The sequence below is a fragment of the Mytilus californianus genome, unplaced genomic scaffold, assembly GCF_021869535.1.
Source record: "Mytilus californianus isolate M0D057914Y unplaced genomic scaffold, xbMytCali1.0.p SCAF_9, whole genome shotgun sequence".
In the NCBI taxonomy this organism is placed as follows: domain Eukaryota; kingdom Metazoa; phylum Mollusca; class Bivalvia; order Mytilida; family Mytilidae; genus Mytilus; species Mytilus californianus.
The window spans coordinates 10,835,452-10,858,325 of NW_026262745.1; the positions used below are offsets into that span (position 1 = coordinate 10,835,452).

General features: G+C 31.2%; 1 protein-coding gene across 1 annotated transcript; it reads left to right on the forward strand.

Annotated features, from left to right (window-relative positions):
* Positions 1 to 414: 414 nt before the first annotated feature.
* LOC127714456 (uncharacterized) lies at positions 415 to 22,443 on the forward strand. Its single transcript, XM_052220515.1, has 8 exons — positions 415 to 477; positions 7,293 to 7,475; positions 13,306 to 13,493; positions 13,993 to 14,024; positions 14,884 to 14,925; positions 15,918 to 16,016; positions 16,890 to 17,498; positions 19,024 to 22,443. The coding sequence occupies exons 2-8, from the start codon at positions 7,308 to 7,310 to the stop codon at positions 19,281 to 19,283; spliced, it is 1,398 nt and encodes a 465-aa protein (XP_052076475.1). The 5' UTR covers positions 415 to 477; positions 7,293 to 7,307; the 3' UTR covers positions 19,284 to 22,443.
* The last annotated feature ends 431 nt before the right edge of the window (positions 22,444 to 22,874 follow it).

Genomic DNA, 22,874 nt, shown 5'->3' on the forward strand with positions numbered 1-22,874 from the left:
AATGTTGGTAGATTATACTTAGAACGCCTAAGTACAGGCGCGATTGTGTAACCATAAACAAAACATTGTTATAAAAATGTGTTCATACACTTACCATGCCTTTAAAACCTCTTTTTGTAAAATTAAATTAAGCAAAAACCAAAAAACATTACAATAACATGAACATGATGAACATGATGAATCAATAGAACTAAAAATAGAAATAAACCACAAAAAAGAATTATAATAATAACAATAATATTATTATAACAATCATAATAAACATCACATAAACACAACAAGCAAACAAGTAAACACACAAATAATATACAATAACACACAACTAATATACAATAACACATTCATTCTGTCCCGTATGTCAATCCTATAAGTTATTTTTAGAAAAGGTTGTTTCCATAATTCGTCATTGTCGCCGGTTGGGTGAATTCTCTTTTATTTGAACTATACTATATTGATTGTTGCTGCATATACCTTACGGTAAGAAAAGTATCTATTATTGCACACATAATCTAGCTAGAATAACGTATAAGCGTTTATATTAATGTTTTATTGTCAGATTTTGAAAATGACATTCTTGCCATGTGTAGACGTGACCCGATTTTATGACGTAATACTTATTCTACAATATATAATCTTTTGACCGAACTGTAATGTTTAAAAATCATTTATTCAATTATTCTTTTGATTGATTGTAGTATAAACTTTTATGATGCGAAAATTAACAAGATAATCGCATGAGTATTTGATGCAAAGCAGCCATTGCAGGTTCATTCATTTATAAATCAATGGGGTTAAAATTCCCATTTTCTATTTTTAGATACAGTCACAAAAGTGCTGAACATGCAAATAAAAACCATTTGTGTAATGTGTTTGATTTCAACTTTATAGAGTATTGTTACAATTACATAAAGGAAAGTTATGATTATATCGGTTACGTATGTTATCTGCTATGTTACGTATGTCAAATGCTTTCTGAAACGTTTTTTTTTCTTCATTTGATGTATTATCCATTGCGAGAATATCAGTTTTATTATTTCTTATTAAAGAATCCCTTACGAAATATTTAAATCAATCAAAATCATAATAATAAAAATATTTATAATTTCTAAACTAACATCACGCAAGTGCAAACATCCTCGATACAGATATTAAATTAGAGCTTAAAATGAATAATAACAAATATGCCTAAGAGAAGGAAGCAGTTCAAAGAGGAATAACTCTTTTTAATAAATCTAAATTGATATTTTTTCTTGTCTCATCTCACATATCTCGAAGATGTTATCTATTCAGATGCAAATTAAACGATGTATTAAAATCTCGATATTCATTTGTCAAAGTCCAGATCAAGAGTTTTTAAATATAATTTTTCTACAGTTTGAAATTTTCTAAGAGTTCATAAATGTATGATGGTATTCAACGATAACATACAGTTAATTTTCTATTAATTCAGTCAAGTTTCTAAGTCCTAACTTGATATGATCAAAGAAATATACTTATAAGTCTTGCTCTGTAGTAATTTTAAATGATTTTTAAATTCTACTGTATATAATACAAAAAATATTATAATTCTACTGTATCCAAATAATATTCTTATGTGACAGTCTTGGTATATTATACAGCGCCTTAACTGTAAAAATAGGCTGAGAGCAAGAGTAATTAAAGTAATAATGGAAAAACAATAAGGAAAAAAAAGTGAAAATTGTGTCATAATCAACAGCTAATAAATTTCTTGTTTTATTTGCTGAAATATAATAGTCAAATTAACTGAAGCGTCCATGGCCTCGCCTGCCTCCTCTACCTCTTTTAGGATGACCTCTTCCTCGATTTGGGTTGTATTGCCTTCGCGGGCTGCGTTTGGGTAGGCCTAAAGCTATGTCAATGGAATCTCTGATATTTGACGCAAGCATAGCAGTAGATATAGTCACAAAAGTGGTGAACATGCAAGTAAAATCCATTTGTGTAATGTGTTTGATTTCAACTTTATAGAGTATTGTTATAATTACCTAAAGGAAAGTTATGATTACATCGGTTGCGTATCTTATCTGCAAATGCTTCCTCAAACATTATTTGTTCATTTGATTATTATCCATTGCTAGAATATCAATTTTGTTATTTCTTATTCAAGAATCCCATACGGAATATTCAAATCAATCAAAAACATAATAATCAAAATATTTATAATTTCCAAACATACATCACGCGAGTGCAAACATACATACTGATATTAAATTAGAGCTTAAAAATGAATAATAACAAATATGCATAAGTGAAGGAAGCAGTTTAAAGAGGAATAACTCTTTTTAATAAATCTAAATTGATTTCTTTTCTTGTCTCATCTAACATTTCTCGAAGATTTTATCTATTCAGATGTATATTAAACGATGTATTAAAATCTCGAATATTCATTTGTCAAAGTCCAGATGAAGAATTTTTTAAATATAATTTTTTTACAGTTTGAAATTGTCTAAGAGTTCATATCTGTGAGATGACATTCAACGAAAACATACAGTTAATTTTCCATTAATTCAGTCAAGTTTTTCACAATGTGCCAGCAGGTTAAGCTTTCCGGAGCTATTGCTTTTTCATTGATATCATTTCTTTTCTCCAACTTTGTTTATAATAACACATTCTAAAATTGCAGACAAATTTTCGATTAAAAACGTTGTTCGGTATTGGATAACTTTCGTAACTAAAAGTGGCATTGAATTTGAAACGTGTTTTGAGTTTTCCTGTATCTTGTAGATTTATGTTTCTATTGTATAGCCAATATGTTATCATGTTCTGCCGGAAACATTTTTTGGTTAACTTCCAAGTTATTCTTACTTCATTTGGTACAAATAGATCGGTTAATTTCCATTTGTTCGAACTACGAAACAATGAATTATTTTATACGGGGACGAAGTCTTCAATTACGGTAGAAAAATCAATAAAAAAAAAAAAAAAAATCAATTTACTAATGAACTCAAAATCGTTAACTTTTTTTTTAAACATTTTTTCCAGCATTTCCGCAGACATCTCTTTCTATCTTCCGGTCTCATTTGTCCCGAGACTTGTACAATATTGGAAGGAGCATCATATTGTTTCCCGTAAATTTGTTGTTTTTGATAATTCTTTGATATGAAAAAAAAACGTTACCTAATGATAGCGTTTCTTTGTTTATATTGCAAATGACGTTTCGTTTTTAACAGATTCTGCAGTTAAAATATGCTTGAATTAAACAAATAATGTATACAGACTTCGTCCCCTTTCAAAGGTAACACCTGCCTCATATTATTCGTTATAACATAATAAGATCTTCTCAGATAGGACCCACATTACAGTAGGGGTTAAGTTAGCTATGAAACCAGGTTTAATCCACCATTTTCTACATAAGGAAATGCCTGTACCAAGTCAGGAATATGACAGTCGTTTTCCATTCTTTTGATGAGTTTGAACTTTTGATTTTGCCATTTGATAATTAGGGACTTTCCGTTTTGAATTTTCTTTGGAGTTCGGTATATTTGTTATTTTACTTTTAGCATGTGTTGATTACATTATACAAGGGGAAAAATCATCATAACGGTAGGAATGGTAATATATAGAAAATGGAAAAGTCTACTGGTAAAATATCAAACTAAATATTAATTGTATATACATATGCACATTCATGGCTCTACAATCTGTCGATACCTGTATCTTGGCATTGCACAAGGTCATGTTTTCCTCTGACTGTTAATGACGTCTTTACACTAAATCCATTTATTTTTATATATTGTGTTTATGTTGTACTGTTACACCACTGTCCCAGGTTAGAGGAGGGTTTGACACCTTCAAAATTGTTTCACCCCGCCATATTCTGTATGTGCCTGTACCAAGTCAGGAGTTGGTAACTCAGTGGTTGTCGTCTGTTGTTGTATATCAAATTTGTTTTTCGTTTCATTATTTTGTACATAAATAAGGCCGTTAGTTTTCTCGTTTGAATTGTTTTGTCATTTGGGGGCCTTTTATAGCTGACTATGCGATATTGGTTTTGCTAGTTGTTGAAGGTCGAACGGTGGCCTATAGTTGTTAATTTCTTTGTCATTTGGTCTCTTGTGGAGAGTTGTCTCATAGGCAATCATACCATATCTTTTTATTTTTACATATAGAGATTTATGTTAACTCAAAAAAGAAAGACGGCGACGTGTCAATCTTTGTTCTTTTCAGTAATAAAGTATAAGACTTTTAATTAAAGTCATATGAAACGAGTTTCAAAATATTTTGATATTCAGGAAATTATTGAACCAATGCATGGATATATACTAAACTAAGTCATATATGCTCGGTTTTTTTACATTAATTACAAATCTATAACGTATAATCGGCACATAATATTTCATTCGGTGATTGTTGATCGCAAGCTTATTTACTTTCGAGTTTGTTGTCGAAGTTTACCTGATCGTGACATTGATATAGAATCAACACAGAAGCACGTGGAGCATGTAAAAAATAAGTGAATTGAAAGAGCGATGTTAATCTATTTTCTATTTTTCTATGCGTTCCAATGTGTTTAATAAATAAAGGCAACAGTTGTATACCGCTGTTCAATAGTCATGATTCGATTAAGCAAAAACAAATCCGGGTAACAAACTAAAACCGAGGAAACACATCAACTATAAGAGGAAAACAACGGAACAACAGAAACTCTGAACTACAACAAAAGCAAACGCCAACATACATAGAAAAACGGACTGTAGATAACAACTGCCATATTCCTGACTTGGTACAGGACATTTTAAGAAAAAATGGTGGGTTGAACCTAAATTAATGGCTAGCCAAACCTCCCGCTAATATGGCAATTTTAAAAATGCCGCTAAAATGACAACACTACGTGACAGGAATACAGTACAAACAAACGCAAGAAAACTCAGCATATAGACTTTTCAATAATTGTTGTAAAATGATTTTGTGTATTTAATTTGTTCTTTAAGAATCAATTATTACTATTTAACTTTCAGTGCACGTTTGTTTACATTCTATCACGCTGTTCCCTTGCACTTGCGCTGTGCGATGGTCGCAGTTCTAACGAGAGGTGTCGTAGTTAAGGTCACTGCATACGGAAAAATATCGACGAATTCGTATACGGGAAGACAATAATTCAATAGCAGTACATTTCTGAAGATTTTAATAAGATAATGGATTTACTTTCACAAGAAAATCCATGTACACTTGTTTTTGTAATACAACGTAGCCATTCAAGTATATAAAACATATTCAACTTTTTTTTTGAATGTGAAATTTCATTTGATTTTAAACAATATGTACACACTTTAAAAACGTTACCTGACAATTTAATAACGCATTCCTTTCTTTTCATAAACATTAAGTCATAACTAAAATGTATAATAGCATGACCAACATCAGGACGTTTCCGTATTCCACCACACTTTTTTTAAAAGAAATAAGCCGAGATATTCGTTTATCTTTAATTGTATTTATTGCTCACTGATGAAGCCAATGACGTAGGGTATTTCCACTGTATGCTATCGAATGTGGTTAAGGTCTTAGGGTGTACGTTGTGTTGTGTGAACAATAACTGTTGGTATAATTTTGAAAAAAAGTAATGCTCTTTTAAACAGCTTCTTATACGGTATTTTTTCACAAGTATATTATCCGAACAAAAACTATTCAATTATTTTTTTAACTTTCACCAAATGTTAGCTATGCTCCATTTAACAAGATGGATGTAGAACAGGTTCATTGATTAATAAAAGTAATATTGAGATTATAATCCCCCTTTTCTAATTGATGACATAGTAACAAAATGAATGAACATTCATGGCAAAGTATATTGTGTTTTTTGTTTAATTTCAACTATATAGATTATTTTGACAGTTAACTACAGAAAGGCTATGATTTTGTTTTGTCTGTATGTTATCTGCAAGTTATATCAACAAAACCGTGTTTTAATATTGTTTTAAAATAAAACGATAGTAGTTTACAGGTGTTTAAATCTCACAAATCTATAAAGAAGAGACAAATCAAAGTAACAAATAAAAACTTGGGGCATCGCAATCAAAATGTCACAATCGTTAATAGGACACAATCGGTTAAATTATAGATCATACGAAGATACTGGTATATTAATATCTAAGACCATGAAAACTTATCACTAGTTCGTGATGGTGACAATAAACTTGTGTAGTGTCGATTTCAGTAATTCTTCCTCATAATTCTGTTGGAACAGTTTTTGTGTACGAAACACAACCCTGTTAAAGACGTCCACATAGGGTGAACGTGCAGGAGCAAAGCGTATTAACTGAGGTATATAAACGCCATACGACGGATCAGAGGGTATGCTACTGCTGGTTACTAAGGTTGTAATGGGAAGTTGACAATTGGAAAGTTGAAATCATCACGTTTGTCATAGATTTTAGATTCCATCTCTGTCAATATCAAGCAAAATATTAAGATTTGAAGCAAACGCACACGAAAACAAACATTCATACTTATATTACTGATTATTAAAAGATTAATACTGCATTAGAGGAGAAGAGACAAGCAAAACGAGGGATAAATCTAATTATTAAATCTATATGTATATCTTTTTTAGGTCTTATTATTAGATATTCAGGTACAGACTAAATGATGTATCAGAAATTAAATTTTCAGATACAAGAATTTCTGTATTAATGTTTGTAAAGTTTGAACATTTGAGTTATATTTGGTATTTCCAGAAACGCGTTTCGAACGCATACAATTTATGAAGTGTTATTTTCATTTGTGATAGCACTGGGTCGATACAGCTGCTGGTGGACTATTAGTTCCCAAGTGTATCATTTGCTCAATAGTCAGTGCTTCGATACTGACATGATTTATAACATACCTTTCTTAAATTGTCAGTTAATCATTAAGAAACTAAGGTTCCAACTCAACCAGGCAAAGCTCACCTAAGATAGAAATGGCTATTAGTTTTAGGTCCCTTTTGGTCATATAGCTCTTCACATGTTTTGGAACTTATAGGCCCTTGGCTTTCAATTTGTTTTGGCTTTGAGCGTTATTGATAGATCTAGAGGTAACTCCAGCTAAGCGCTTCAGACGGATAAAATTTTCAAGTGGTATCATAATTTATGTTGGAATTAATACATGGGTGAGTGCACTTGAGAACAAAATGCATTTCATTTCTATCAAGGCAAGTGAAGTGTTGAACTTTGTTATTTGTCATGTTTACAAATGCAGTGCAAAATAACAGGATTATCACAAAAATGCCTAATGTAAATATCTTTATTCATTGATAATTGTAATGAAATTGTGATTCTTTTTTATATTTTCAGATATGGATCAGTAAAATGCTGAACATCCAAGTATTTTGTGTTTTGTGTCTAACGAAATTTACCACAATTACCTCTATGACATTGCTCTGTGATCCTTTGGATAATGTTTCCTATCATAAGCAACTTGACGAGTGTATCCAATGTGAAAAATGTCCTGCTGGCTACGGAAAAATTACATTAGAGGTAATATATTTATGCTTGTAATTCGCCTTGATAAATATAGATACAGCAAATTGCAACAAATAAACTATTACAAATGTAAAAATTTATATGTATTTTTTATAATTTAATTCGTCTCCCGTGTACATATTAAATTTACCATTTAAATTGCAAAGGTGAATAAATAAAAATTGAGAAAACAACTGGAGGTAAATAATGAAAATACATTTATCTTGATGAATGTTGTTTTGAACAATATTGAATAGCTTTTAACTAAAAATTAAAAAAAATAATCTCCTAGTATCGAACAGAAATTAAAGCAAATGAAAAAATATAACATGCATATCCAGATTTTAGATTGCTTATTCTTATTTTTTATATAGTATTTAATATTACCACGCCTGGTAAACCATCAAATCTCAACTAAATGGTTAAGCTAGAAAAAAGTTTACTGGCACTTCCTGTTGAGCTTTTCTGGTACAAAATGTCAAAAATTTAGATAGGGTAGGTCCACTTTTCATCAATTTATTGTCAATCTGTAATTATTTTGTTAAATAGGAGAATGTCATGCCATAGATAACTAAATGAGAGCTTGTCTCGTTCATTACTCGGACCAATGGATGACTTTTCTCCCGTAGGTAAGTGCGGCCATCACAGAGTTTTTTGACAAAATGACAATGATTTCATCAATACGTAACGTATAAATTAGTATATAACTGTTCTTCATCGTCACTATTAACGTACAATAACAGTTTATTTTTCTATTTCTTTACGAATATAATTTTATTAACCTGAATATGTTATAAAGTATGTCAGGTTGAGATTGTCTGGTATAGGTTGTGATATTCTTGAACAATGTTGAGATTTTAGTCAAATAAAACGTCCAATTAGCTAATTGTCAATCGGATACGATCGTCAAAATTCATGAATCCTCTGTATAATGGTTGTCATTTATATAACTTGTTTCTTGTTTTGACATTAGTTTTGTATGATCGAGTCCTGTTAGTTTATTATTACAGATACTAAAGAGTAGTGGTTTTTAAAGCCTAGAAAACGAAATGTAAAGTATAGCGCTGAAGAGGCTGAAGATGTTAAGTAAGCACTCGAGAAGTAAAGTCGAGCGCTGTAGGTATTAGGTAGCAATACACAGTTAGGAGTTTGGTTTCGCAATTCGGCCCCGGTTAAATAAGAAAATTGGTGTTCACTAAAATTTATTCTAAGATAGCTGAAGAATAATATAACTTTCAAAAAGAAATGTTCAGAATGTTGAGCTCTACCAATTGTTTATATACGTCAAAACTGTAAGACGACTTCTTATAGGAGTTGTTGCCCTTAAATGACAAATTTTACCTTTTTTTCATGTTTGCTTATTATCTTGAAAACTGTAATAGATAGAGAGAACCTTTAAATTGCAAACATGATCAGCAAGACAAGTTCTGCACATAAGTGTCATGGTCGAAATCGTCAGTCGACTCTTTATCAGAGTTATTGCTCTTTGATGACGATTTTTAACAATTTTTTACGTTGTGTGCCTTACATCATGAAAATTATAAAAGATAGACAGAAACTTAAATAAGCAAAAATAATCATCAAGACAAGATCTACGATTAAGACAATATGGAGGAGATCGTTCGACGATTCCTTATTGGAGTTATTGCCCTTTAATGACGATTTTCACCATTATTTTTGCGTTTTGCCTTATATGATAAAAATTATAATAGATGAATAGACCCTTTAAATCACAAAAATGATCAGCAAGTCAAGATCTACGAACAAGTCAATTTTTGCCGATATAATTAGTAGATTGTCACTCTTTATAGGAGTGATTGCCCTTAAATGAGGATTTGTTTACCCTCTTTTGTGTTTGGAGCAAAAACCAAAGAAGATAGAGAGAAACTAAACAGACTAAATGATCAGTAATAGAAGATCAACAAAACAGAGATTTTTGTCATGAATTATATTCTCGTCTTCAATGTTGGAGTGTGTCCTTTGTTGAATATGCACATAGAGCAAGGTGAGCGACACAGGCTCTTTAGAGCCTCTAATTTATTGAAAAATTATGTTAAAATGCATATGGTTTTTATTTGACATCTAGATAGATAAACTGTCAATGGTTTCAGAAAAGATGTCATTCAAATGGATAGTATTTCTACTTTAGACATTATTTTCGGGACATTTGTGACATTTTTATCCCCCGTTTTGCAATACTTTGTATCAAATAAATGAAAATTGTTTCCTTTGTTACACCTAAAAGAGATTATATTTTACCATTTTACCTATTGTAAATCAGATCTATGGAAGATGCTGTTTTCATACATATGCACATATATGACACAACAGTTAGCCTTATTTGTTAGGAAGCAAGGCAGGACTTTGAATCGACAGCTCTGAAAATTGAGATCTACAGCTCTGGACTTTGCATCTACTGCGCCGAACTTTATACGTACAGCGCTTGACTTTAAATCTTCAGCGCTAGACTTTCCATCTCGTTAGCTAGACTTTAAAAACACATCTCTTTAGTATCTGTATAAGACCAACAGGACTCCATATAAAACTAATGTCAAAACCAGGAACAAGTTAAAATGACAACCACTATACAGAAAGTTCATGAATTTTGACGGTTGTGTCTGATTGATACGTAGCTAGTTGAAAATTTTATTCGACAGTAGATCTCAACATTGTTACAGAATATCACAACCTATACCAGACAATTTCAACCTGGCATACTTTATAACATGTTCAGCTTAATAAAATTAAATTAAATTCGTAAGAAATAGAAAAAAATTTCTTATTATACGTTTATATTGATTAAGAAGAACACACTAGTATACTGATATTTACGTTACGTATTGATGAACTCACTGTCACTTTGTCAAAAACTCACTGAGCTGGCCGCACTTACCTACGGGAGAAAAGTCATTCCGATGTCATTTCAAATTACATTGGTCCGAGTAATAAACGAGACAACCTCTCATTAAGTTATCTATGGCATGACATTCTCTTATTTAACAAAATATTTACAGATTGACAATAAATTGATTATATTTTTGATATTTTGTACCAGAAAAGCTCAACAGGAAGTGCCAGTAAACTTTTTTCTCGCTTAACCATGTGGTTGAGATATGATGGTTTACCAGGCGTGATTAATAACATTAGATATACATATAGTTAATAAATTATTGTGTGACTTATGTAAACACAGATAAAATTCGTGTAATTATTGCAATTATTATTCTTCCTATTGTTTTTTGAAATATACTACTCATGAAAAACACGTTTGCCAAATCAACCTATCAATTTATTTCAGTCGACTTACAATTCAATAAATGATTGTATGTTCTTAACTATTTCATTATTTATCAGATTGGAAAGGCATTTTGTCATTAAATGCACCAAAAAGGTAATGAGGTAATTAAAAGCACATATGTTTGTTTTTGTTTCAATAACTTCTTTTTAACTCCGCAAGAATGCAACTTGTATATCAAATGGACAAAGAAAAAAGTTATTTTTAAAGGGTCTAGTAACATATAGGAATATATTGTATTATTAATATTTCACTTCAAAATTTATATTTATAAATATTCCCTGTTAAAAATACATAGCCAAAATTTATTTTAGCTATACATTTGGAAAGTGTTAAAATCTATGTATCTTGTTAATGTAGTTTCCAATGACTTGTAAAATTAATTTATTTAATAGTTCATCTTGCGCTAACATCCATGCTCGGGAAACTTGCTACCAAACAAATAATATGCGTATCCTCATTGCAGCCGAATACATACAATAACCCATGGCATGTCCTTTATATGTCAATTAATTTTGATGGTTTTTATCAATACGTTAGTAGTTATCTTATTCATTTATTAAAACTTTGTGTGTTGTGATTTATTGTCCCTGTTTAATACAAATGAGTAAGTAAAATCTCCCGAAATGAAAGTTAATTTGTTTCAAGGGAGGAAGATGTGTGATTCTAGGTTTTGACCAGTTAAGTTACAGGTACAAATACTATTCATGACAGAACAGACCTGGAGGGGGTAATTTAATAAAAGAATCTCCGATTGTCTTCAATGCAAACATATTTCTTAAATTGAATTTATACCTTGTTTTTCGTTAGAAATTAGTAGCTTTCATATATCATTCGTTAAGGAACAAATGTAGTCCCATCTTTTCCAACAATCAAAACCTAGGGTCATGTGGCTTTTGGGGGAATTCACATGGCCTTGTTTACAAACACTAGACGTTCGTACCAAATTATTACATTTACCCCAATTACTTTTCTATATTGCTGTAAAACATTTAAGTGCATTCAGCATTTAGTTTGCTTGAAATTTTTGTAAACCGTAGTTTTGATCCATCTTATCTACAAATATCCATTTCAATAATTATTTACTAATCAGTGGTGCACATGTTTTCAGTGTTATCCAGAAAGCTCCCCCTATTAGAGTGGTACTAAATTCACCCCTGTAAGGAAGTAACGAATACGATCTACTTCAACCCCGAAAACTCTAAGAAGCTAAGCAAAGTTTGAGTCTAATGGGAAATCTGTTCAAACGAAAACGAATATTTTGTGTATATATGTGTAATTTTCACAATTCTGACATTTCTTCAATTGCGACATCATCAAACGAAACTCATCAGCGAACTTGTACTTACCACGAGCAACCCGACATGCGCCACTAGTTAAGCAGGATCTGTTTACCCCTCCGGAACACTTGAAATGACTCCAAGTTTTTGAGGGGTGCGTGCTGCTCAAACTTTATTTTTCTATGTATTGTTTTGTAAATGTGTTTGCCGTTTCGTCGTCATTTTGCGATGGCCTTTCTCTCGACTTATGTGTCGAATGTCCTTTTGATATATTCTGCCTGTTTTTAAGTGATTGTTGATGCACATAGTGTCTACCTTTGAACACCTTTATCTTGTAAAGTAATATAAAATGTAAGATTGAATGATAGACAAATGTAGTTTGATCAACAAAATAACGTCTCTAAGTAATGAATTGAGAAAATTGTTTACAGATCGAGCTACATATGTCTTTTCCCGTCTGAAATGTCTTGTGTTGCATGTATAGAATTCTCTACATGATAAACGACAAGCCAAATCTGCACATGGCTTTTGTGTATAATTCACTAAATGAATAAGTTAAGGTGTCATGAAGTGTCCTTTGTAGAAATGTTTGATTTACTCATTTTTTTTCAGTGCCACATTCTGTGGTTCTATGTTTGTAATGTTTAAAATTTACTCTATGCATGTTACGTCCTGAATGTTTGACGCAATATAGAGACGTTTCCTCAGTAGCAAGTAATGTGTACATGTGAAATGAAACAACATCTATAATTTGAAAAAAATTAGAATAAACAGATTCCAGAACTATTATTTAGGAAAATAGGTAAACTAATAAAATGTGATCTGTACCTGAACTTATGGATTTTGATGCTGTATTAATTAAATAGCAATGCGTAAAGTGAGTTTGTCAAATTTATTGTTCACAATACCTCTATGTTATAAACATGAGTTATGCTGAAGTTTGAATTGTATACTTCTTTTGTCATTATATACCATCAACATTTCAGACTACAGATGGAAAATTGAAAGAAAAAAAATAGATACCAAATATTGATTATGTTGCAAATTATTAATCTGACATAACATAATGCGTATGTAATGTGCATACAAGAAAAGATGAGTCGACTGCAAAGTATCCCTCAATTTGAATATTTATCTCCGTTTCCGTATGATTTTCTGTTATTATTTCATTGAAAGTGATTTTAAGCCTTTTTTTTTTTTATACCGGATCAATTACGCCATAACCATTTTATCTAACTTTTTTTCCAATTGTGTTGTTCGTTACCTACAGGAATCTGACATTGTAATAGATCCACCATATGGTTCTTCTAGCTGTATACCATGCCGCCCATGCAAACCAGGGTATTATAGTGATGTACATGCATACAAATGTAAACTATGTACCATCTGCACAGATTTAAACAAGTCTGAGCGCAAACATTGTACATCAAAGGAGGATACAGTGTGTGGAGAACCGCAGTACGTAGAAGTACTGTTTTTATTAGTAACATCTACAAGTATAGTGTGGCAAGTACTACAGTTGTTCCGGAGACCATTAATATAATTATTTAAAGGGTTAAAATTACTCAATCTGTATTTTACTGTGTATTGTATCATGTTTCTCTTTGTTTTTGTTTATTTACAATGTTGTTTTTTCATTGCCCCTTTTGATTTCTTCTCATGTTAACAACTTATAAAGCAAGATCGTCGACTCCGAAAAAAAAACCCTGAAAAAAACAATAAATTTCATGCGTTCGAATCACTTTTCTGGATTAACCTTCATCAGGAAAGCTGAAAGCCGAATATTTCCCAAATGTCCCGAAGTTTTGCATTTGCATTTGATATTTGATATAGTGATGAACTCAATAAAAGACAGTGTGCTTTTTTGTCCAATTATTTTAAGAAGTTTAAAAAACACTAATAATTTGTACAAACAAATCGTTTTATTGTTATACATATTTGTAATTTATGTTTTAAGGTCAATTGTTAAAAAGGACACAGTTGAAACAGGTAAGTGTACAATATTTGAAGGAGATTGTGATCTGACAACTGAATGAAAACTTAAAAGCCGCGATCCGTCTTTCAGCAACCAAATCAGTTTCCATTGAGAGTAAAACTTGGAATAAAAAAAGAGAAGAGCAAATTTCCGCAACCATACGAAATAAAAGAAAGCAAAGACACAAATTATGTAAGCTTTGATTGAAAACTTCAAACTTTAAAAGTTTGATTACTACTAGTAATTATATCGAAATAGTAAACGAGTTATAGCAATAAATAGTATTAATGGTCAAAGAATTTGTTAAAATATTCAAATAAAATGAAGCAGGCATTAAATCCAATATACTGAGATGGAAAACAGAATTGTATAGTACAAACCATACAAGCAGATTAAAGACTTGATAACTTGAAAGATCGAACTTGGTCTGATTTTCTCTACATTCATTCGTTTCATATGGTCAGTGTTATTCAATATGGACTGCTGATAGTGTATATACATATTTCCGCCAAATATATCGCTTACAAGTAGACAATGATTGATTATTGATTAATTGTTGTTGTTTAGGTAACGTTGAATTGCAAATACTTCATGTTCGAGAAAATTCTAGGGATGACCATATTTCTATACCCAATCAATCCCTGAGATTTTTTAGATTTGCAATCGAAAGTCCGTCGTAAAGTTATGATGTTCCGGTGTGAGTTTTTGGTGAACGTTGACCAGGTAAATTCTTAGCTTTGCGTTTTAATGAAAATATTCATAACGAATTATACATACAGGATTGTTTTAACAAACATATCCGTTTTACAAAGTTATAAGAATGCAATCATAAATATACATGTTAAGTCTTGAACGTAATAATTTGATTTGTAGATGAAGGTGACGGACATACGATTTCTGTGGGATTACAATCAGGTATACCTATTATACTTTAAACATTGTTCTTTAATTCGCATTGTATATTTTCTATCTCAAAGGATTCGACTTTATGGAAATGTAATACTTCCATGCAATTAGGAGCTTTTGAAAGTTCTATTGCAATTCACAATATAAAAATATTATCATATGTTTTTTTTTATTTTTGTATTGTAATGTTTTCATGTTTATAGCTGTTGATTCTCACTTTGAATCTTTGCATAGCTTTAAGGTTATAAAACTTCTAATAACTGTATTTACGACTGTCATATAATCATTTAAAAGTAATGGAATGCAATCATTCATTTATAGATAAGAAGTGTTTTATAGTTATTCCTTCCTTGTAACAATCATTCAGCAGATATTCAACAACTGTCATAATTTAGAAGGCCACAATAAAACACATGTACTACCATAATAATTGCAAATGAAACTTGCCGAATATGATTCCGTAAAATATTCCTTAATGCATAATTACAATTTCATATTTGCATTCGTTTTGTTTGTTTGTTTGTTTAGCGCTTCCAGCGACTTAAACCAAATAGAAAACACACAACACAAAACAAAATAAAATAAGAACACAAAACAACAACAACACACAAATCACTACAAAATGTATGAATGGACGGTATGTAATCAATATTTATATATGAGCAACAGTAGTAGTCACTAAATCCCAAATGTTCTTTTAGCTGTGTGTATTATTCATATATATATCAGATGTCTTTACTAATATCAAAGCATAAAATTGAAAATTAATTCAACAAAACAAATAAGATATGTCTGTTTTGCAGAGAGGAAATCTAGTGTTGTTAACGGATAATTTTTATTATTTTGTTTTAAATTTTACGTCATCTTAGTTAGTCAAGGGTTACGGTCAGGTTTCGTGAAAATGTGGGGGCGGGATCGTAACTCTTTGCTACCGAAGATGATTTCACGTATGTACCAAGTTATAATATTAAACCTCCTCATTTTCAAATTTGTATTTGTAGATACAATTGCAGGAATTGTGTCTGCAGTAATAATCATAATAATAATTATAATGATAATTGTTGGAGCATTTGGATATAGATACTGGAAATCGAAAAGAGGTAAAATTTAGTGAATAGCAATTGAATGGTTCGTTTAAGACACGTGTCATCCAGCTAAAATGGTAAAGTTTATAAAAGTCTATATCAAATGCCAAGCTCTACGTTTGAATACTAAAATGCCTGGGTGATAGTATTACGCTCGATTATTACAAGTGATATAGACCAAGTGGCAGTAAATTCAGTTCAAATATGTAGCTGATCTTAATCCTTTGGCCTTTGTTAGATAGTCCATTGTCTCACTGGCAGTCACACATTTCCGTGTTTTAATCTACTTAATAGATACGCAACTGGAATACTACATAGCTTAAAAGGTAGTGCAATCTTATGACGTAATTAAACTTGACCCTTTGGTATCCTACTATTGATGATAATAGCATGTACTTCCATTCGTATCGACCAAGTGTTATTAAATAAGAATTAAAATAAATTACATTGCTGCTGTTGCAATAAAGGTACTGAATATTTTTCATCAACGTTCAAAAATTGTCGATTCTGGAAACAGTCAGTTAGCTTCCTCGTTTCTATGGAAGAAGTGTAATGTCTGATTTGTTCCTTAAGTAAAAAAAATTCATTAGTTGCAAAATTGTATGTAAATGTACCAATATTTGTCGTACTAAACTCTTTTTTCTCCTCGAAACTCAAATAATCTGGAAATCCATTATCTTCCTTCGGGATTGAAAGTAAAACAATTTCTAGAACTTCTAGCATGTACCATAGGGGGGAAATTTTCTGTAATAGGCTTATTTTAGAACCCTTTGCAAGATTATAAATACACGGACATGTTCTAAACAAAAGGAAGCAAGGAAGTATCTATACAACTTACAGGACTGTCAGATCATCAAAAGTAAGTGGTTTGTTTTCTTTTTCTTCTAGCTCAGCGTAGACATGCTGTCCAGGCAGAAGCTGGACAATACGGCTCTTACGACAATGTGATTTGCAGCGACAGTCCTCACCAAGAACAAGGAAAACAATGTACTTATAAGAAGCACGATGAAAGAAATAATCATTGTGATACAGAAGACGAAGAAGATGATGAAACAAAAGCATTAATTCCACCATCTGGACGCTATCCGTTTCGACGGAAAAGGACGAGACTTTTTACATATCCTTTTTGTGAATTTCAAGGTGATGATTCAGAATCTGATGAAAATATCTGTGATATTGAACAAGACTCAAATTTAAGTCTTTCAAAACGGTATTCGTATCCTGATGTGAGTTTTACAAAAGTATCAGCACAAAGCAATATTCTAGATTCTGGTTATACAGATTTTACATCACGACAGGAACCACACAAAATTCTTATGTCTTTCAATGTTCCGGATAAAAACAGTGTGATAGAAAAAGTGCAAACATGGGATTGTAAATATAATTGGTCAGAAAAGAACATTCACAGGAGCACTGTTTCAGCTTTCAATTTTCTAGCAACATATGCAAGTGGTCAAAAGAGTGCTCTCCAGAAAGTTCAGCGGTGGGAAAATAAAGGTAGTAACATTATATTTATAAAGTAGGTTGGGGGTCAACATAAATGAAACAACACCTCCAACATGTTTTTTTTTCGGGATCATATAGAGGTGTTGGTAAGCTGCATGCATGCACACGAATGACATGCAGAAGACACAACAGGCGTAATAGTTTCGACAATCGGACCCAGTTTATCTAATAAATTTCATATCATAAATGAAATTTCAACAATCAACAAGACAATCAAATAAAACTTCTAAAGAAAACAATGATTTCGAAATTATCTAACTTCGGTTCTTATAAAATTATTTTCCTTACCGCGATTAATATTTTTGGATGAAAGATATCAACATTTTCAAGTAATTGAACAAAGTCGCTCTTGCTGAAAGTATCATCCATCAACTTGAACTGATTTACATTTATGGGGTCCGATCATTTAAATGCTTAACAAGTGCTAATAATTTTTAAAGAATAAAAGCCTTTTCATAACTCAAAGGTGGCGTAATTAAAATATTAAACAATCAACATGAATTTCTAACATTAATACACGATTTTGATATATAATGGATAGTCTGATCATCTAATACTTAAAATCTATTTGTAACATTTATAGATTAAATGAATTTTCTAATATAAATGATATTATATATTTTTTCAATATGAACAATTCTAGCTTTTAATATTGAAAATTGAATATTTAATATTACAATTAATAATATTTGTTAAAATTTAAAACTATTTCTAATGCTGATAAATGTTTGTTTTTTTTTTTTTTTGGTAAGAAAAATAAATTAATAAACTGCTCACCATATTAATTTTGCTATTTTGTAATGTTTTAACCATTTAAGGAATAACTGTAATATTTTTTCTGTCTATGAAGAAATAACATCAAAAATGTGGTGCACACTGAATAACACGCGTAGCGGGTTATTTTAAAGTGTGCACCACATTTTTTATGTTATTTCGAATAGACAGAAAAAATATTCCAGTCATTTCTTATAATTTAATTCTAAATTCCATTTTAAACCTGAGTAAACCATGAAAAAACGTTGATGACGTCACGGTCACATGACAAAATTATGCCTATGAGCTGATAAACAAAACAACATCAGCCAATCAGAAGACGCGTTACATCCAAAATTAAATTATTAGGTAATAAGGACAAATAGGGAACACGAATACACAGCCAGATTGCTGTCTTGTTGAATTTTCTTAGATTATTTATTATTCGATATTTCTATTAAAGATAAAAAGATGAAAAATAACTATCAAAATGCATACGATGTATCAAAGAAATATGCTGTATACGTCAATGAATAAGCAACCCAATGGCACAAATATCAAAAAGATGTCTACAAAACATAGTTACGTCTTCTTATAAATCAAAATGATACACAAATTACAATATAAAACAGAATGGTTCAAGTTTGGGAACATGTTTCTTTTCTAAAACACAAAAATGTACAGTTTTATCCTCTGTAATTCATAAAATTCTGTAGATTCCCGAAGAATTGTGTTTACGCCAAAACAATTTTATTTTTTACAGAAGAGCTGTCAACAAAGTTTATGAGTAAAGTAGCAAGAAACCTTGGTCCAAGATACAAATTCCGTAGTTTGGCCAGAGAATTAGGATTGTCTGACACTGATCTTGTAAACATTCAACAGAACTACAAGGACGATGTTGTAGAGCAAGGATACCAGGTTTTACTTAAACTAAAACAAAAAGAACTAATTCAAAGAGAAAGTGACGTTATCAATAAAATTCATGATTTAGGTTTCGATGCAATACTTGCTAAAATTTATTAACATGATACCTTATTAATTTTGATCTCATCGCAAGAGATAGTGAATAGATTAGTCATTGGGCATATCAATTAGTATTTTGTAGGTAGTCTTTACCTTTTGGGGGTCTTTTCTTGTTGTTAAACTAGTTACACATGATGTTTTTCTGATTTCGGTTGGGGAGATTCGCTGGTCAATGTTTCTGCAAGATCAACACGACTTTATTTTGGTAACAATTCACTTAATTATCATGAGCGTATTTTTTATAAGCGTTTATTGTTCAATTTACACATATAGTTACATGTTTATTACATAATATGAAATAAAGACAAGTAAAATCAATAACAATTCCTCTGTGGTGATATGGATATCAGTCACGGTTGCACAGTCTTTATCATACCACATCAGGAAAAAAAAAACATATTTTGTGTATACATGAAATGGCTTTTTTTAATGTCACACACCCGATCAACTGTAAACCAAAATCATCCTTCTATCAGGGCTCTCATGATTATAATAGCTCATCGGATTGATATGGGTGTGTAATTGAAAAATCAATCTATGATATTCTCCTTTCAATTTTTATACGACCGCAAAAAAATTTTTGTGGTCGTATATTGGTATGACGTTGGCGTCGTCGTCGTCGTCGTCGTCGTCGTCGTCGTCGTCCGGCGTCGTCGTCCGAATACACATTAGTTTTCGCACTCTAACTTTAGTTTAAGTGAATGGATCTCAATGAAATTTTACCATAGGGTTCAATACGACAAAAGGAAGGTGGGGATTGATTTTGGGGGTTATGGTACTAACAGTTAAGGAATTAGGGGCCAAAAAGGGGCCAAAAATAAGCATTTTTGTAACTTCCAGACATAACTTGTGTGTAAGTATATGGATCTCTCTGACATTGTACCACAAGGTTCCATATTACAAAGGGAATACTGGGATTGATTTTGGGGGTAATTGCCTCCAAATTTTAGGAATTAGGGGCCAAAAAGGGGCAAAAAACAAGCATTTTTCTAGTTTCATGACAATAACTTGTGTGTAAGTGTATGGATCTCTCTGACATTGTATCACAAGGTTCCATATCACAAAGGGAATACCGGGATTGATTTTTGGGGGTAATTTCCTCCAAATTTTGGGAATTAGGGGCCAAAAAGGGGCAAAAAACAAGCATTTTTCTAGTTTCAGGACAATAACTTGTTTGTTAGTGTATGGATCTTTATGAAATTGTACTGCAAGGTTCCATATCACAAAGGGAAAGCTGGGTTGGAGTTTGGGGGTAATTGCCCTAAATGTTTAGGAATTAGGGGCCAAAAAGGGACAAAAAAACAAGCATTTTTCTAGTTTCCAGACAATAACTTGTGTTCAAGTGAATGGATCTCTCTAAAATTGTACTGCAAGGTACCATACCACAAAGGGAAAGCTGGGATTGAGTGTGGGGGCGATGAATCATAAGGGGGTTCAAAAAATTTGGGGGGGGGGATTTTTTTTTCCTTTTTTTTCTTTAAAATTTTCCATTTTAAATTGGTTATTTCTGATTTATATATAAAAGCAAATAATAATGATATGGTTTGAATAGCATACATGTGAACCTCCCGACAGGTGTACAATAATCCTGTTTTCAGGAGTCTCCTCCTGACCTCCGGTTGAAGAGGAAAATTATAATCCCGTGTATGAAATTTTTCATGAATGAAAAATTTCTGCCCAACATATCATCTCAGGCATCTGGTGTAACTCACATTACCTGAAGTTATATTTTACCTGTAAATCAATTAACATGCATAATTATATGGCTTCACTTGTCAGCTTGGGTGTCAAACATACTGGTAATCAATGATTTTTTACCTCAGGCTAACTGCTGTTGTGTAACAAAAACTGTGTATTTATTGGGTTACTTCCCTTGATTTATCCTGTTTTAAGTTACTTTCCTTTTAATAATGAAAATTTTTAAAAGAATATAAATAAAATATAAATTGAACAAATAATCATAAAAGGATGGTAAATAAATGATTTTAAATGTCTTAGGAAAAATAAAAAAATAATAATTTGAAAATTATTTGAGGATTCTATACTTCCTTTCAAGGCTTAAATTGAAATTTATATAATAACTATGACCCTTGTTTTACAGTTAGAATGATTTTCTGAGTATGCAAACAAAAGCTATTTGCAGATAGTTAAACAAATGTTCTGGTTGCAATAAATGTTTTATAGAATATGAAGTAAAAAATTTAAAGAACATACTGAAAAAAAAAATGTTAGATTGAACATGTAAAATATAAAGATGGAGAAACTTTATAAGTACAAGGGTACTATAAACATAATAAATTGGATGGAAAGTTGAAGAAAACACACTTTAAAAGACCATTTTTACAGCACACGGTTACATTTACGACAAAATTTATGTCGATTAAAAACCTCCTGATCTGAGTCCTAATCTCCTGACCAAAATTTCCCAATCTCCTGATCTGAGTTTCACAGTCCATCACATGTATGAATAGGTAAATTAAAAAATTATAAGTTCTTAGACCACTTTCATTCTGTGTCAGAAACCTATGCTGTGTCAAATATTTAATTACAATCCAAATTCAGTGCTGTATCAAGCTTGAATGTTGTGTCCATACTTGCCCCAACTGTTCAGGGTTTGACCTCTGCGGTCGTATCTAGCTGCGCCCCAGCGGAGCATTTTATTAAAGCGTATTATTCCGTCTGACAAGATCATACATTTTTTTTTGCCCTCGATTGAAATAAATTCATTATAAAGAAGCTCCCCAACCGTTCAAATATATAGTCCTTGAATATTATTATATCAATGTCAGAATTTCTTTTAGTATTAGTGTTCTTTATTTCTTTAACAAATTCCGCTGTCATTTTAATCGACGTTCCCGTCCGTCATTGTTGTTTCGAAAAGACTCGCATGGCTTTACTTTGCTTATTAGTTTTGTTATAAAAAAAATAGTTGTATTAAAGCTACATGTACGTAAACTATAACATGCTTTTGGCAATACTATATTTTTTAAAATATGCAGTTTAAAGATTGTATAATGAAATGTTTTGTTGTTGTTTTTAGTTTTTTATAGACTTGTTTGTAATGTTAAAGTTGCATGTTTGTTACTTTTTATGGGCATTCCATTTTATGTTTTCATTAAGTTTGCATTAAGTTCATATTAAAAAATATTATTGAACTATATCATGTATATGTCTTTTTTATATTCTCTAAACAGTATATATAAGCAAACATTGGAAGGCACATGTCATGCATATAGCTAGATATAAATTTGAAGTTTTATTTAAGGAATTACATATGTTCATAAAACAGTGTTCTGCCCAGGTTTAAAATGATAAGTGAATGTCACTCATTTCACGTCGTTCTATTCATTTGTGTCACTGAATGAAAATCTACGGTCCGTTTGTCATGATCGTTACAAAGTCACTTCTGAAGTTACCCAAAATATGTTTATTTTTTATCAAGTAAACGATTAAACTAAGTGTCACCATTAAATGATACCGATTTCTTTATGTTTATCAACCGCGAGTATATTGAAGACTTCTTTAATATGAGAGGTCGCCTCATAGATTATTGATTCTTGGATTGGAATACTGTCAGGCTTGTATAAAACA

Bases quoted from the DNA above. Each gene is read 5' to 3' on its own strand.
- LOC127714456 (XM_052220515.1), top strand. From the start codon at position 7,308: ATGCTGAACATCCAAGTATTTTGTGTTTTGTGTCTAACGAAATTTACC. The intron at 13,494-13,992 runs GTACGTAGAAGT...TTATGTTTTAAG, and splicing joins ACAGTGTGTGGAGAACCGCA to GTCAATTGTTAAAAAGGACA. The intron at 17,499-19,023 runs GTAGTAACATTA...TATTTTTTACAG, and splicing joins TCAGCGGTGGGAAAATAAAG to AAGAGCTGTCAACAAAGTTT.